Raw genomic sequence first — 16,091 nt, 5'->3', positions numbered from 1 at the left:
GCCAGCTGTGGGGAGCGAGGTGGGGGTGGAGAGAGAGAGCGCGCGCCAGAGGAGAGAGGGAAGAGAAAGAGAGCAGAGAGGGAGTAAGGGAGAAAGGAGAGAGAGAGAGAGAGAGAGAGAGAGAGAGAGAAGAGAGAGAGAGAGAGAGAGAGAGAGAGAGAGAGAGAGAGAGAGAGAGAGAGAGAGTGGAGGGAGGAGAGAGAGGCAGCCAGCAGTCCGGGCGGGCGCGGAGCACTGCCACCGCCTCCTTGCCTCCCCAACTCCCAGCCAAGGCGCGCGGTGGCGTCCTCGCGCCCTCGCCGGCGCCCCCGCCCGTCGCCCGCGCAGGCCAGGCATGAACGCTGAGACTTGCGTCTCTTACTGCGAGTCGCCGGCCGCTGCCATGGATGCCTACTACAGTCCGGTGTCACAGAGCCGGGAAGGTTCGTCGCCTTTTAGGGGGTTCCCGGGAGGCGACAAGTTCGGTACAACTTTTCTGTCGGCCGCTGCCAAAGGACAGGGATTCGGGGACGCCAAGAACCGGGCCCGCTACGGCACGGGACAGCAGGACTTGGCGGCACCGCTGGAGAGCAGCGCTGGGGCGCGGGGCTCCTTTAACAAGTTCCAGCCGCAGCCACCCACCCCGCAGCCGCCGCCGGCTCCGCCCGCGCCGCCGGCGCATCTCTACTTGCAGCGGGGAGCCTGCAAAACTCCCCCGGACGGCAGCCTCAAGCTTCAGGAAGGCAGCAGTAGCCACAACGCGGCCTTGCAGGTCCCTTGCTACGGTGAGTGCACGTGCGGGGCACCGGGCCCGGGGACCCTGGGGTTCGCGGCTTCGCTATCCCCAAACCCGCTAGGCTGGAGGGAGGCTGGAGGTGGAGGATGGAGGTACTCCGGGTCTGCGTTACGAGGGCGTCCCTGCGTGCTGCTGCATCTCCGCCCCGGCCCGGGATCGAGCGCTGTGACTGTTTCACTCGCTCTGGAGTCGCTTTGCGGGTTTCTTCTCTCTGTTCGTCCAAACGACTCGCGCGCGTAGAGCTGTCCTGTGGGGCCGGATTTGAAGCGGATGCTTCGACCCGGTTCCCGGCGGGAGACTGCTAGAAGCTTCTCCCGCTGCGTTCGTTTGGCGAGCGGCTCCTGAGCCGCTGAGGCCTCGTTTCCGGGCCGCCGGCAGGCTCTGCGCACTGCGCCGCAGGTAAGAAGCCGCAGGTGCCAAGCGCGCGGGGAAGTCCTGAGCGCAGTTCCCCAGAGCCTTCGCTGGAAGCCACAGCACCGCGTCGCTTGCGAGTCTCGTGCGGGTCTGGGTCTGGAGAACCTGGTGCATCAGAAAACCTCAGTTCTGGTCCGGAGTGCCCATCGCTTAGGGGACGCGGCCCGCCGTCCCTGAGATGTCGGAAAACACGGTTTAGGACCCATTGGGTGGGAAAGGAGTAATTCTGAGATACAGCCAGCACAGGACTACGGGAAGAAGGAAGAATCCAGGTCCTGATTTGGGCCCACAAGGAACCTGATCGAGATGGCCTAAATGACCTCCAAGCCCCCTTGAACATGGCTGCAGGGTTCAGGCCTGAGTCTCAGTGCTCAGCTGCCATTGAGGACACGACAGCTGATCAAATGAGTTAGAAAATCATAGCCAAACCAACTCCTAAACTTTCTCTTTTTCCATAGCATAGCGGAGTTAGGGAGCCCCAAACTCAAAGCAGGAAGAAAGGACCTTCTTCCCAGGCCTTTGTCTTTAGGCTGGGCCTTAGTGATGGGCTGGTTGACTCGGGCTGCCCCGACCCAGGTAGACTATAGAGAGGCACTAAGCATGAGGACGGAGGGGAGACCTGGTGGAGGTCTTGGTGGACAGAACAAAATCAGGAATACAGCCCAAGCTTTTAGTTCGCACACACACTCCCTCATTTTGAGCTCAATCACAGACAGGACTGGAGTAAGCATTTGGGGGACTGTGGACATAACCACCAATGTATCTAAACTTGAATTCTACACACACACACACACACACACACACACACACCCCACTTTATTGGCCAGCATGGTCACACACCAAATGCATACACGCAACTGGCTTCAAAAAAAGCTGCAAACTCTCAAACTGACAGGACAGAGCTGAAAGCAGATCTAGAAAGATCTGATGGCCTTTCCCTACTTCTGCCACCTTTCCTCTCCTTTCACTGGAATGACACCAGAAACTACAGAGGTGCTCCTGCCATGCTCAGCTCCAGAACACAGGCCCTGTCACTTGTGGCTACCAGGTGAGAGCAGATGGCAGACTCAGGGGCTCTCAGAAGCACACTGTACAAGGCTTCACCCCCACTACAGTGCATTTGCAGCCTCTGAGGAGGCTAAGATACTAGGCTAGAAGAGTCAAACTGCTCTCAACCTCCTGGTGAGAAAGACGCTCTTAAGCCTCGAGAGTAATGAAGGTGAAGGCGGCTAGGCCAATGCCTGTCCTACTGGGATCTTCAGGACTGACTGGCAATTATATCACCTGCATTAGCCATTATGGTCAAGGAAAGGAACAGCCACTTGACCTGGATCTGCCCCTAACCCACAGAGTGACCCCAGAGTAAGTAACTCTACTAAATTCCTATTTCCTCATTGATACCAGGGCAGTAAAGAAGAGGTCGTAAATGCTGGACACCTCTTCGCCCCCCACCCCCCACCCCCCCACCTCCACAGCCTTCCTCCTATATATACATTTCCATCCCCTTCATTTCCATACTGCTGGGATCCCCCAATTCTGAGGACAAGGCAAGCTCCTGCCCTTGCTGGGACAAAGTCATAAAGGGCAGGCTGGGAGAAAAGACAGCTGGAACCTGCCAAGACCCGGCTGTATCTCTGTCTGAAATGAAGGCAATCCTCCAGGAAACAACCAAGGAAGGCCAAATCACTGTCCCCGTCCCGTCCCCTCTCAGAGAAAGGGCTCTCTGTCCCGAAGGAGATTTCACATCCACACAGGATGAGGCACATTGAGTCCAAGACACTGAGACACTGAGAAGCAGAGACAAGGGTCGAGCCTTTTCGGAAGTAAAGGGGAGAAGGGACTCTAATCTGCCCCAAGCTGGGAAACCAAGGCGCTTATTGACAACAATTCTCAAACACCATTCTAAGGTGTATATTCTCCAAGCAGGGAGGTTGGAGCTCCAGGAAAAATCCCGAGATGGTCTCAGGAACTTGGCAAACCGCCGAGGCAGACATGGGCTAGGGAATAGGCCTTGCCTTGATGGATCTAGATCCTCAACTCGGGCGGATCAGTATTTTCAACTTCTGCCGGCTATAGGAGTCCAGACCCCAAAGTAGTTCTGAGTGGAGCCTCTGAGACCTCTGCCTCAGTATTACTTTGAGGCCCCTCGGGAGGAAGGTGCAGGCCTGGAGGCTGAGCTAAAGCCGAGACGAGAGAGTGCAGGCCCGAGTCTATCTAGACTCCTGAACTGGAGGTGAGGGAGATCCCCTCGTGGCTCCCGGCATCCTTACAGGGTTCCTCATCTTTTCTAAAAGGGCAATGCTGAGGGTGACTCCTCAGTCTCCTGCGAACGCAGGGCCATTCGCGTTTTTTTATGAAAGGGCCCCACGGAGGCGCCCTCGCCCTCTGAGATCTAGACCCCACCAGGCTCCCTGCGGTCCTTCAGCCAGGGAGGCAAGAACTGCTCGCCAGGGTGGAGACCGGCCTCAGCTGTGCTCCACAACGCTCCCTCGGCCTCACGCAGCCTTGCGGGTACTTTTGAGGGTGCGGCTATGCTGGCAAAGGCAGCCCTGCCACCTCCTCTTTCGCTTTCGATTCGGTGTACTCAGGTTTTCGTTGAGAGCAATTTGGGACCTCCACTGCCCATCCGGAATGCAGCTCCCTCGGCGCCCAGGTCTCCCGGCGCTCCGGCCTGGCTCGAGCCCGAGTGGCGCCACTGAGGAGCATGTTCTGACTTTTTGAATTAGACGAAATGTTAAACTCTGGAGGTATGTTTCTACCTCCCTCTCCCAGTATAGACACAATCCACACAACGTGACTCTTACTTGATTTAGTCAGGGATCTTTTGTAAATCCTCCTGCCCAAAACGTGGAGAACACAAGGGACGGACTGGGAGAGAGCAGCCTTAAGGAGTCCCCAGGCCATTCTGAGAGGGTTAAGTCTCTTGGTGAAGGCAGAAATGCCCTGCCAGTTTTAGAGGAAAGATTGGGAAAGAATAGCTTTTTAAATTTTTACTTTATTTATTTCCATAGCCCCCAGCCTGCTCCAACAATCCATCCCCAAAGACACTTTCTTAACCAGAGAAACAGAAGGCTTGTATTAAAAGTCTAATATTGTTTTGAAATCAATGGACTTGGCATACATTTTTCTTTAATTTACACATAGTGGGGTTCAAAGTCTTAAATGGAAAAGTTGGGAAAATGGTGAAGAACTTGTTCAAATCATGGTCCTATATGTGTTGAATATGCGCACGAAAAATTTCGAGGGGGAAAAAACTTTTTGTGAATTAAGAAAATTTCAGGAAAGAATTCGAAGCACCGGGGACCCCATCTTGTTTTTCAAAGCAGTATGTCAAGGATGACCTTCTAGCTCCCGGACATTTGCGCAGCCATGACCCTAACACGAGGCTACAACCAGCTTAGCCTAGAACCTCTCTCAGGCTCTCCTGGAGCCATCAAAGTCTTCAGTTGCCCCCGAGGTTCTGGAAGCGGAGGAAAACAAATTATAACACCCTGTATTAAATATTGCTAACGTCCTGAAGGACTTTGGTTCCCAGCGGCAGATAGACAGACTTTTCTGGAAAGTGCCTTTATTCAGTTCGTGAGCGGGTTTCTTCTGGAAGCTGTGCGCAGCGCGTGGAGTTCCTTCTGTGGAAGAAAAAAAAAAAAAAACCCCGAAACGGAAAAAACCTCTGTAGCAACTGGGAGGGAGGAGAAGTTGGCGTCCCGTGCGTTTGACCCGGGCTGGGGTTTGTCTGCTGACCCCTTGAACCTCGGGGTACCGAGGCAGCAGCCAGGGACAGGACAGGAAAGCTAACTGCCTGAGCCTTCCGCGGCTTCGCCGGCTTGGGACAGGGCACCGGAGGTTGAGCTCCGGTGGCATGGCCACGAGCTCGTTGATCCACAGCGTAGGGTGAGTAGGAAAGTAAGGACTTAGGAAAAAAAAAAAAAATTCTGGAAAGGAGATCTTGGGCCCCTGGTGCTCCAACATCCTCAGTCCTGGAGCTTTTTCGCTCGAGAGCTGGAGAGCTTAAGCGCAGTCACAGGTTTGGGTGGGAGAGTGACTGCTCACTCGGTCTCCTGAGTGTTGCATGTTCACTGACAACCATGGCCTCTCTGGGCATAGTTTGAGATCGTGCAGTCCCCTCACTGAGGAGTCAAGGACGGTCATCAGATCGGAAAACCACACCAGTGCTTGGACCCCGGCTACAGATAGGTGACGATTCCCTGCAACGAATTCACAGTGGAAGCCCATGTTTAAGCGATAGGAGCCACCAGCTCAGCAACACTGGACAACTGGGAGTTGGTCCTTCTTCCAAACAGGGCCCCTAGGGAGAAGGACCAGGCACCTTCTAGTCAGCAAGCGGTTCCAGCAACAGCTCTTAACCACGGTTTTTTCTCTTGAGACCAGTTACCAATGGCCCTCAGAGACCGCACTTCTCTGCTATAATTGTGTGAATGAGTGACACCCACAACGCCGTTAAAGGTGTTTCTGTTTTAATCTTGTAGAGGTGTGGAGTAGCCTGGGGCGGCAACCGTTTAGCCACCGGGAAACAGGAAGTCCCAGAAAGGCTAGCAACAGCTCAAATGCCTCCAGAGCATTCAGGATGGCGCTTCAGGTATCCCAACCGCATTAAATTCTTTCTCTCTGTCCCCTGCACATTTTCTAACCGAAGGAAAGATGGTTTTCTTCATGCTACTCACTCCCAACCTCCAGCACCACGGAAGAGAAAGAGCGGGAGGGCGAAAGAGTTAAAGTCGGGCTCAGATATTTGTAAAAGGTTGCTCAGAGGAGCAACGGAGAGTGGCAACGGGGTGACATAGCCACCCCGGCAGCCTCAACTTCAATTTCTACTTGAGTGTCAGAGGCGGCAGGATCGCACGCTGGGTACTCTTGGAGATGAGGAAACACCGAGGGATACCGTAAGGGTGAGAAGTGCCACTGCCTGTCAAGATGCCTACCTTTCTTTACTTGCTTGTGCTTAGGGACCTCACAGTCAATATCTAAGGTCCCGTTACTGGTACCGCGTTCGGAATAGAGAGGGAAGCCGCACGCGCGCGCACGCGTATGCGTGTGTGCCCGCAGCAACACGTTGAATTCTTTAAAGCGGATTCTCATGAGGGGATGAGGGGAGATTCTCATCCTGAACCCGGAGTCCATGCACTTTCTGGAAGATTGGACCCTGGGTTACCAAGAACATGATCCAGAAGAGACAGGAGTCCGCGGAGGGTTTGAGTCCTTGAGCAAACTGATCTCCGAGGTCTCTATTTCCGGCATGGTCTTAGAGGAAGTCTTCTCAGCTTCTGACTTCTCCTGTCTGCGAGGGTCTGCGATGGTGCTAGTCGGGGTCCACCTCCTCTGCTCTCCCATTCACACAAAGTTTTGTCTGGGAAGGGTCCATTTAGATAAAGTGGGCAGAAAAGTCTTCCCTGGAAGCAGAAACCGGTCCTGAATGATGAACAGTTCCAGGACATAGAGCTCCCTGACAGTCCTAGAAGGTGGGGCGGGGTGAAAGGTCTGGGCTCCTCTCCGGGGTTTTAATATGAGGAAAGGTAAGCTATTGTTCTTTGGTGTTCACATGGGACCGGACTTAAGCCAAGGATGCATTAATTCTGCCATCTCCCTGATCTGATGTTCCATTTGCATTCCCCGTCTCCGTACTTTTCAATTGCCTACCAAGAGCAATAATGGCTTGGTGAACCAACAGAATGTGGGCCTTCTGTGGCTGGAGCCTAGTTCTTTCTGGTGTATATCCTGGAGCTTGGCTGTAAGGATGAATGAAGAATTGGTGTTTCATTCAAAAGGTTGGGTGCATATGTGAAAAGTATGCCAGGACTCCCCTCCCCCGCCCCCCCCCCGTGTGTGAATGTGAGCTGGCATGCATCCCACCCATAGTTATTCTGTCCTCTTCCTCCTTCTGAGTGAGTCAGACTATAATTGTGTGTATTAATTTTGTGCACTCCTGTATGGAAAATGCACATGACTGGTGCCATTTGCTATCCCTGCATGGCAACCTATATACTTGAATGTGTGCAAGAGTGCCTGTGTGTGGCTCTGAAAGCCCCTCCTAGCCCGTGTACAACCAAGCCTCGCCTTCAGAGGGTTGTGCCCGAGGGAGGCTAAGCGTCTGTGTGTCTCTGGCTCCAAGCCTCCCTCCTTCTGGCTGCCTATTGCAGCTTCCCTGAGGCTGACTCACAGACCAGCAGTCTCCAGGTGGCAGGTCTCCAGCAAGCCCCAGTGTCCCAGATTAAGTTCCTCCAGCCCACCTGCAATGCAGTGAGACTTGTCCCTATCTCTAGGTACTGGGATGTCCATTTTGCCCTGTGTGGCAAGCTCTCCGGGCACCATCCTGGTGTAGTTTTCAGACCACCTTTAGTAGATGAGTAGGGCTGAAGGAGATAAGGGGTCCCCAAACCCAGGTTGTAGGGAGGGCAGGAACTCCTCTTATCATTGAGTGGAGAGGCAGCAGGATCTGGTTGGATCACCCACCCTTCTTGCATGGAGGTACCAAGGACACTTTGCATGGGTACCCTGAGGCCAAGGACCCACCTCTCCCTCTCTTACATGTCTGCCTACCCAATGCTAGAGACCTTGGTGATGACGGGGAACCACTGTCCCCCAACACAGACTTAAGTGGGTCCTGATATACCTGTGCAGTCCTGCCCTATGTTTGAAGAAATGGCAGTCCTCTACTGGCCCAATGTCCTGTTTTACAGACTGGGGCCTACGATACCTAATTCCACTTATTTGTGGCTCATCAAACTGTCTGTCACCAAGCCAGGCCCTGGGAGGCCTGAGAATTTCTAGACCTGCCTCTGCTTTCAGGTCCAGAGGCAGACAAGCAACCTCCAGTTCCCCTTCCCTGGCACCAGTTCTGGGCTGGGGAAGCCTCCATTGGGCTGGCTTACAGACTGCAGGGGGAAAGATGTAGATGTGTGTAGAGCTGGTCAGAAGCTACCACCCCTCCCTACCTGGGCTCCGTCCCCAGTAAGGGGAGGGAGCTAGGGAAAATGAAGACCCTTGTCAATTCTCTTTCTCTGCCTCTATGTAGATCAAGAGATCTGGCATTTTAATGGAATTAACTGTAACCTTTAGCACAGTGCCCACTTACTCTCTGGTGTCACTTAGTGACTTCATTTGTTGAATGTGGCTATTTGGGACTTGATGACTAAAAGGGAAGAGAGCAGGAGGATGTGTGAGCATGGAGTGTGACCCCAGTGTAGATAGATCCTGTATTGCTGAGTTCTCAGCCTTACACATCGACCACCTTTTTGAGGGAACTAGAGAATTGCAGATGGTAATGATGACAAAGTTTTAATAAGGTGTCATTTGTTTATTATTATTGCTATGTTGATCAAACTCAGGTCTCATACATGCTAGGCAAGCACTATACCACTCCAGACTCTGATCAGATTTTAGGGTAGAAATGGGGAATTTGAGGTCCTCCAGGATATGGGGGCCTCCCTGATATCCAGAAGTCTTCCTGGCCCTGTCTCTGACCCCACCATTCAGCCACCTCCATATTCAGCTCACAACTGAACACTGAGTTGGGACCAATGAGTCCTGATCTTTGTCTTTAAGAAGGGACTCAGTCTTGTAACAGCCAAGACAAGCATTTGCATGCTTCAGTGGCACAGGTCCCCATAACTGAAACCCCTTCATGAAATCCGATGGTTTTGGAAGACTTGGTCCAGGTCCTGGGACCAAGAATCCTTTAGGGAGCCGGGCAGTGGTGGCGCACACCTTTAATCCCAGCACTCGGGAGGCAGAGGCAGGCAGATCTCTGTGAGTTGGAGACCAGCCTGGTCTACAAGAGCTACTTCCAGGACAGCCTCCAAAGCCACAGGGAAATCCCGTCTCGGGGAAAAAAAAAAAAAAAGAATCCTTTAGGGTACTCAGGGGCCTACCTCTGTCCACAGCATTGTACTCAGAAGGTCTGGCCACCTGCTGCAGGGGGGAAGTTTAGCAAGCCTTGCCTGGCCCTTCATTTTTCTTCCTACAGGACTGGTTATTGACACAAAGAGAAGCTTCTGTTGTTGCTGTACCTTAGGGCAACTCAGTATTCCAGGCAACACACTGAGTGCTCTTGTGTTCTATTTCATTTATGATGCTGTGAGATCAGTAGACTCACCAGAGGCCTGGTAGACAATGTGTAGGCTGGGGTAGATAGGAAGGCACAAACAAGTTCCTGGCAGCCTCGAGACTAAGAACCTACAACGCAACCTTTTCTAGAAACTCTCTCCCAGGTGGCATGGGAATGAATGATGGGGTACATTTCAAACATGGCTCCCAAGGAGGTCTTTATATCATGTCTGGGGGTGTCAGATCAAGATTGGCTTTTGGCACCTGGTAGGGTAGTGTTCTAGCCTGAGTTGGACTTCAGGCATGGCTTCTTCACCTGCGCCTGGTGACAACAGCATGGCATGGGTGCCTAACAACGGGAGTGCTGGTCAAGATGGAAGAACTGAGAATTACCAGGAGAACTGAGCAGTGGGGAAGTGGCTTTCCTCCAGGAGATCTGGAACGTGTGAGGCTCTGTCTACACTGTTTCAAATTATTTCTCCAGACCCTAAAACAGCCTGGGATACACAGTAGATGCTCAATCAGTGTTTGCTGATAAGTGAGTGATATGGGGTGTGAACACTGTGACTTTTCCCCTCCTCTTTCCTTCCTCTGTGGAGGTGGGGTGGCAGCCAGATATGTGGACTTCTTTTATCCTTGTGGAAAATGATTTCACTCTGCAAGGAGCTTGTGGTTCAGGAGCAGGGAGGTCTTGGGTAGACAAGCCATTTGTTTTGCAGAATTGTGGCAGTTTGGAGGAGTTCCTTCTATCCCCAACTGTTCCCCTTTAGGCTCACCTCCAAGGCCACAGGCCTGGTGTCCAGCTGCCATGCCTGTCAGGGCTGGCTCTAATCAGGTGGGTGTTTCCTCCCTCTTGCCTGCAGTTAGCTCTAGCTCCTGCCTGACTGTAGGCCATTCTGAGCACAGTTGATCCTCCCTGGGATCTATCCATCTCTCCTCTTTGAGATTCTCAGACTCCCCCAGCAAGTGGCATTGCTTTCTGTTCCCACCCACTCAGCACCTGGATTGTGCTTGGGTCACCTACTGAGGGCTAGGCTCTCTCCCAACACCATTCCTTTTGTTCCCTGTGGCCCCCTAGCCTGGGAATGTTGGCACTCAGGATGGCTTCCGCTATTCCAGACTGCTAGGTACTTGGAGGAGAATATGGACAGATAGCAGGGCAGGGCTTCCTTCTCCCTCACTTAAGAGAGAACAGGTTCATGCGAGGCTGTGGCCAGTGCCCCGGGGAAGTTTCTCCCCATCAACAGATCCTGTGTACAGCACCCTGGCCAGGCACATTCCAGGGTCTGGCTGTGAGTGAACTGATTCCTGTTCTCATAGCCACATGGAGAATCCCCCAGAGAGGTGGCAGTGGTCTAGGGCTTCCTAAGGACTTCTGAAATAGATCTCAGAGGCTCATTTGGAGCCAGTCAGCAGAAAGAACAGGAAATGGCCCTCTGTCATCAGGAAACTGCCTGAATCAAGGGTCTGAGTTAGCAAAGGTCTGCTGAGTGTGGCCATGATGGCTGCAGGGGATTGGAGTCCTAAGATTGGCAGGGGCCAGCTGTGAGAACTTTCATTTTCTGCTAAGGCTTAGGGCTTAGAGGACCTCCTGGAGGTTGCTGAGGGGCTGTGAAGGCAAGCCCCCTGATGAATGTTGTTAGTGTTGCTTGGTGTGACTTTTAAAAACAATTTCAAAAACTTCAACCATCAGGGAGTTGGTGTTTGTTCATTTGTTTGCTTGTTTTCTTAATGGTGGTAACTTGCACACACATGACATGGCTCCCAAGGAGTCTGAGTGTGGTGACTCAAACCTGTAATCCCAGCACGTGAAAGACTGAGGCATGAGGTTTGCTATAAGGATGAGCCTAACTTGGGCTACATCAGGGACCTACCCAAGTTCCATCAAAGGACAGTGCAGTAGGAAACCTGCCCTTACTTTACAGATCCTGGTTAAGTCCCAGGCCAGCCTGAGCTACCTAGTAAGTTCCAGGACAGTTTGAACTACAGTAAAAAAAAATCCTTTCTCACATTCTCTCTCTCTCTCTCTCTCTCTCTCTCTCTCTCTCTCTCTCTCTCTCTCTCATGCATGCCCCCACACACAGTTACATATAACATAAAAGTTAACCTCTTAAGTGTACAATTCAGTGGCATTAAATAAATGGAAAATGTTGGATTACGTCTCCTCTATTTCCAGAACTTTCCCATCATTTTAAATAGAATCTATACTTGTTAAATAAAAGCTTACATCCTTTCTTCAGGCCTTGGGCAGCCTTCACTCTGCTTTCTGTCTCTGAATTTTCCCTACTTTCATTTAAATTTGCACTTTGGTGCCTGGCTATCCATAAACATTCTTAGCCATCTGTGTAACTTTAGTACCTACTCCAGATCCTTCTCCAAGGTTCCAATCTGTTGATTTGAATGTTTTTGTCATTATTTGTGGTGGTAGGGATCGAGCCCAGTGTCCCATGCGTATGCCCTACTTCTGAGCCACACTCAAAGCCATTGAAGAATCTTTTAAGTATTTTGGACAATAATCTCTTATCTAAAAGATGGCTTGTAAGTATCACAGTGTCTCTCCTCCTGCGGGCCGTCTTTGCCTCTCTGGATGCTGTCCTTTGATAAAAGCTTGTCATTTTGATAAAGTCTGGTTTACCATTCTCCCCCTTTATCACCATTTTTTGGTGTCACGTCTACACTGATGGCACCAATGTCATGAATTCCCATTTCCTTTAGTTGCCGATGGACTCAGGTCAAGTATTTGACTCATTTTGTGGCAGTCATTGGTTTCAGCATGAGATGGACACTAGATCTATCTGTGTGTGGGCTTTCGGTTCCCCGGCACCCCAGAAGAAAAAGCAGCCGCCTCTCCATGGAGTAGTCTTGAGACCCTGCTTCAGAATTGCTCACTTGGGCACCTGAGAGCTTCACTCTGGGATTTCCCCCCTCTTGTATTGGTCTATTCCATCTTTCTGTCCCCAGCAGAGCTTTCCTATATGAAGTTCAGAACAGTAGAGTGCACAGGGAAACCCACAGGTTTCTCTGTCTGTCTTCTTGTCTCCAGGTCAGTGACTGGTCAGCCACAGAGATTCATCTCGGGGACACATGTTTCTCAGAAACCAGAGTTGATAAGGGAGGGCAGAGGTAGAACTACAAGCCAGAAATCCAGAGATGCCTCCTAAAATCATGGCTATTTGGGGGGTCCCTGGGTCCAGTGAACTCTAATAAGGATGCAACCTTATGCCATTAGCCTCATGTCCCAAACCTTCCCAATGTGTGCCGAGAGGATTCCCAGGAAGGAAGCCTATGACACCCCCCCTCTCCCCGCAGGCTCCACGCTGTCAGATCTCTTGTGTAACATTTATTCCCAGAAAATGCACTTGCATGACTGTCCCCTGCCCAGTCATCAGTGTGTGAGTCCGCCAGGCCTTGGGCTCTAGGCACTGGGCCCCAGGAGAAAAGGCTCCCTTGCCTAACCATTAACCCAAATGATCAGTCACAGTCTGCAGGAAAGTAGCATGCACAATTTCTAAAACCTATTTTACGTGTGTGTGTGTGTGTGTGTGTGTGCACATATGTGTCTGTGTATGATGTTTATGTGAGATTGTGCATGCCACAGCATTGTGCAGAGGTCAGATGTTTTGCATACATACATGTGTGATGTATGTTGACATGTGTGTGCAATCTGTGTAAGCTGCTTATGCATATGTGTTGCCCAAAGTTGATGTCAGGTGCCTTCTGAATCACTCCTCACTCTATTGGTTGAGGTAGGGTCTCTTGCCAAACCCCAGTTCCAGCTAGTCCAGTTAGTTAGTTTGCCTGGGAAATCTGCTATCACAGACTGCAGTCCTGTTTACCCAGATTTTGCACGGGTTCTGGGGACCAGAACTCAGATCCTTATGCCTGTGAAGCAAGGGCTTTATCCGCTTAACTACCTCCCTTGTGAGGTTTCTTTGAAAGCAAATTTCTAATGGTCTTTTCTAGACCTCAGAAAATTAAATAGCAGCTTTGCAATGGATTTAACCAAGACTTCCTCCTTCCTGTCCAAGAGAGAAAAGGTCTTCGCACTGCCCGTTTGTCAGTGATTCTTTGCCGTAGGACAAAGGAAACTGGGCATGAGAGTGAGAGAAGCAGTCTCTTTCTACACTGATATGGCTTCTCTGAAGGCTGAAAACCCAGCTACACCAGAGTCCTGACACAGGGCAGGGAGAGGCCATGGAAGCTGGTAAGGTATCTTCCTTGCCCTGGGCAAGGGACCTATCTAAGGGAGGAAGCTGCCAGGAAGTATATATAACAAAGTATACATAAGGAAAGGAATGGACATTCAATGCCTGGCTTTTATGACAGTTTAAAATGTTCCAAAAATTTACAGCAGTGCTTTACCTGGTTAGAGGATCCACTAACAGATATGAAATGAGCTCTAATTGAGGGAGACACTGGGAGTCACAGGATTGTGGTCCATACATGTCCAGGCAGCTGGAGCTGGAGAGACTCAAAAAGAGAAGGCACCCGGGAAGGACTTGGGGGGTGTGGATGCCCTACAGCTCAGGGGTCTTCCCTTCCCTCTTGCAGCTGTGTGGACTCCCTAGTTAAGTTGTATTATATGCCCTGGGGGATTTCCGGTGGCAAGGAACATGAATCCCTGATTTCTGCCTCATTTCCACCTCACAGCCTTCTGAGATGTAGATTGCTTAGCCTTGCTTCACAGGCAAAGAAACTAAGGCACACAACCGTTCCCAACGATGCCCTTGAAGGCTGAGTGGAGGGATACCTTGGGAACCTCCTTAGTCCCTCCTTTGCCTCTGCCATTTTTCTGGCAGGAACAGTCAACATCCCTATTATGGTGACACTAGCTAGGCAGAGCCTCCAGCTGGCCTCTTCAGCACACGGCAGCCTCGGCATCCCCACACTTAGACCAAGGTTGCCCTGGCAATCCACTCTGTCACCTAGGTAAGGTAACTTGCTTTGCCCATTCTACTACCCTGAACTTCCCATAGCCTTCCTCCCTGAGATAGGAGCCATCATGCTTTCCATTCCTGCAACCTGGAACTTTTCCAGCTTGTTAAGGTAGCCCAGCGCTTCGGGTGAATGAATGGGTGGATGAGGGAATGAAGGATAGCAGAATTAGGGGATAAACCTGGGCCTGTCCTATCCCTGACCCTTCTCATTTCTTCATATTGCACAGGACTTAAACATTTCTATTTTGTCATAGTGTCCCTGAGAGGGCATCAGGGATGCAGGCTATCTTTTGTTGAAAGAGAAACACAGGATCTGGGTTATCAAGTTACTGGCATTTGGAGATATGCTCAAGGCCACATAGTTTAGAGGCAGTGAGCAGACAGACCACAATGTTAGATAGAAGTGGGAAGACATGGGTTCAAGCCCTACTGTACCCAACCACACAAGCTAGCACACAGAGCTTGGGTTTTGAGGCCTGGGCTGGGTGGACTCTTATTGGCAGGATCTGGGAAACTTCCAGCAGAGCAGTTTATAGGCTAATCTGAGTCTTCGTTGGCCTTTTAGTCCCCAGTTCAAAGATTTCCTTAACCTTTTCAACCTGAAGCTGCCAGCCCTCCTTCTTGTAGACCCTGGTGGCCAAGCAGGGCACAATGCTCACTTCCCTAGAATGCCCTGTGACAAACTAGCTGGCACTTGTTTCCTGTCTGTGCCTTCAATCAGGCTATGGCCTTGTGCATATAAGGGTGTGTGCACGTGTATGTGGAGGCCAGAGACCTTGCTTTTTGAGCCAAGGTCTCTCAGTGGGTCATGTACTCACTGATTTGGCTGGACAACTGAAGAACCCAGGTATCCACCAGTCTCCACCTCGCTTTCTATTTATTTGTTTTGTGTGTCTATGTGTGTGGGCACTCATGCCATGGTACATGTGTGGTAGACAGGACAACATATGGTAGTTGTTTTTCCTCTCCTCTCACTGTGTAGGTTCAGAGGATTGAACTCAGGTCATTAGACTTGGCAGCAAGCACCTGTGCCCACTGAGCCATCTTGCCAGCTCAGGAAAAGGAAACCCCTATAGATTCAGAGTCTTTTTCTAGTTCTCAGCTCCAATAGCAGCATGCTCTTTGCTCTCAAACTTCTGTAGCCTACAGGCCTGAAAGTCACTGCTGAAGGAAGTACAGTTTCCATCTGGGACCTGTGAAGGACTAGATAAGATGGGCTCTCAAAGAGCTGGGTCAAGTGTGTGTGCTCTGGAGCTGGCATCAGCCTTGGGCTTTGCTGAGGACATGGAAACCAGGTGTTGGAGGCTGAGGATGCTGTGGCAGGGAAGGCCACTTACTACATGCCTGCTCAGGCCCCGTGCTAAGTAGTATAGAGTGCCCTCTGCGATGGGATCCTGGAGATGGCCATCATATATCACTTCTTGATAAAAAGCTTTGCATTTTGATAACAGTTCAGACTTGGGGAAAGCTGCTGAGTATACTAGGGAATCCCAGATGACCTTCTGCTGACACAAGTTTACACTGTAGTCCCTGATGGTTAGTGACACTGTCTCTTGCACAGGATAGCCTAGTGGATGTCAGCATGGAGCTGGAATATGATAGGTCCTCCTCGAGGCAGATGGGAGGAGCTGATGTCCTGTACTTCTCAACCTGGTTTCTTTCATCCTGGCCCTCGTCTCTGAATGTCTAGCCCTGTTTCACCAGGGCAACCGTTCCATCAGGCACCTTCCTACCAGTGGAAGTATCCCAGGCCAGACCACTTTTTAAACAAGTCACTTGCCTTCTCTGGCCTCATTTCTGAAGCTGTAAAATGAGTCGTTTTTACATGGTGTCTGTAAAGAAGGAGTCACCATAGCAGGTGACAGAGGGTACCCAATGACCATGTAGAGTACAAAGCATAGTTC

General features: G+C 51.1%; 1 protein-coding gene across 1 annotated transcript in view; it reads left to right on the top strand.

Moving 5' to 3' along the window:
* Positions 1–334: 334 nt before the first annotated feature.
* The window catches only part of Alx4 (ALX homeobox 4), a 37,066-nt gene continuing 21,309 nt past the window's right edge, over positions 335–16,091 (top strand). Inside the window, exon 1 of the mRNA XM_035447175.1 lies at positions 335–764. Coding sequence (XP_035303066.1) covers positions 335–764 — 430 coding nt within the window. The remainder of the gene's footprint in view (positions 765–16,091) is intronic.

This window comes from Cricetulus griseus, chromosome 6 (assembly GCF_003668045.3).
Source record: "Cricetulus griseus strain 17A/GY chromosome 6, alternate assembly CriGri-PICRH-1.0, whole genome shotgun sequence".
NCBI lineage: Eukaryota > Metazoa > Chordata > Mammalia > Rodentia > Cricetidae > Cricetulus > Cricetulus griseus.
The sequence above is the reverse complement of the archived record's forward strand: the minus strand, read 5'-3'. Positions and strand labels throughout refer to the sequence as shown.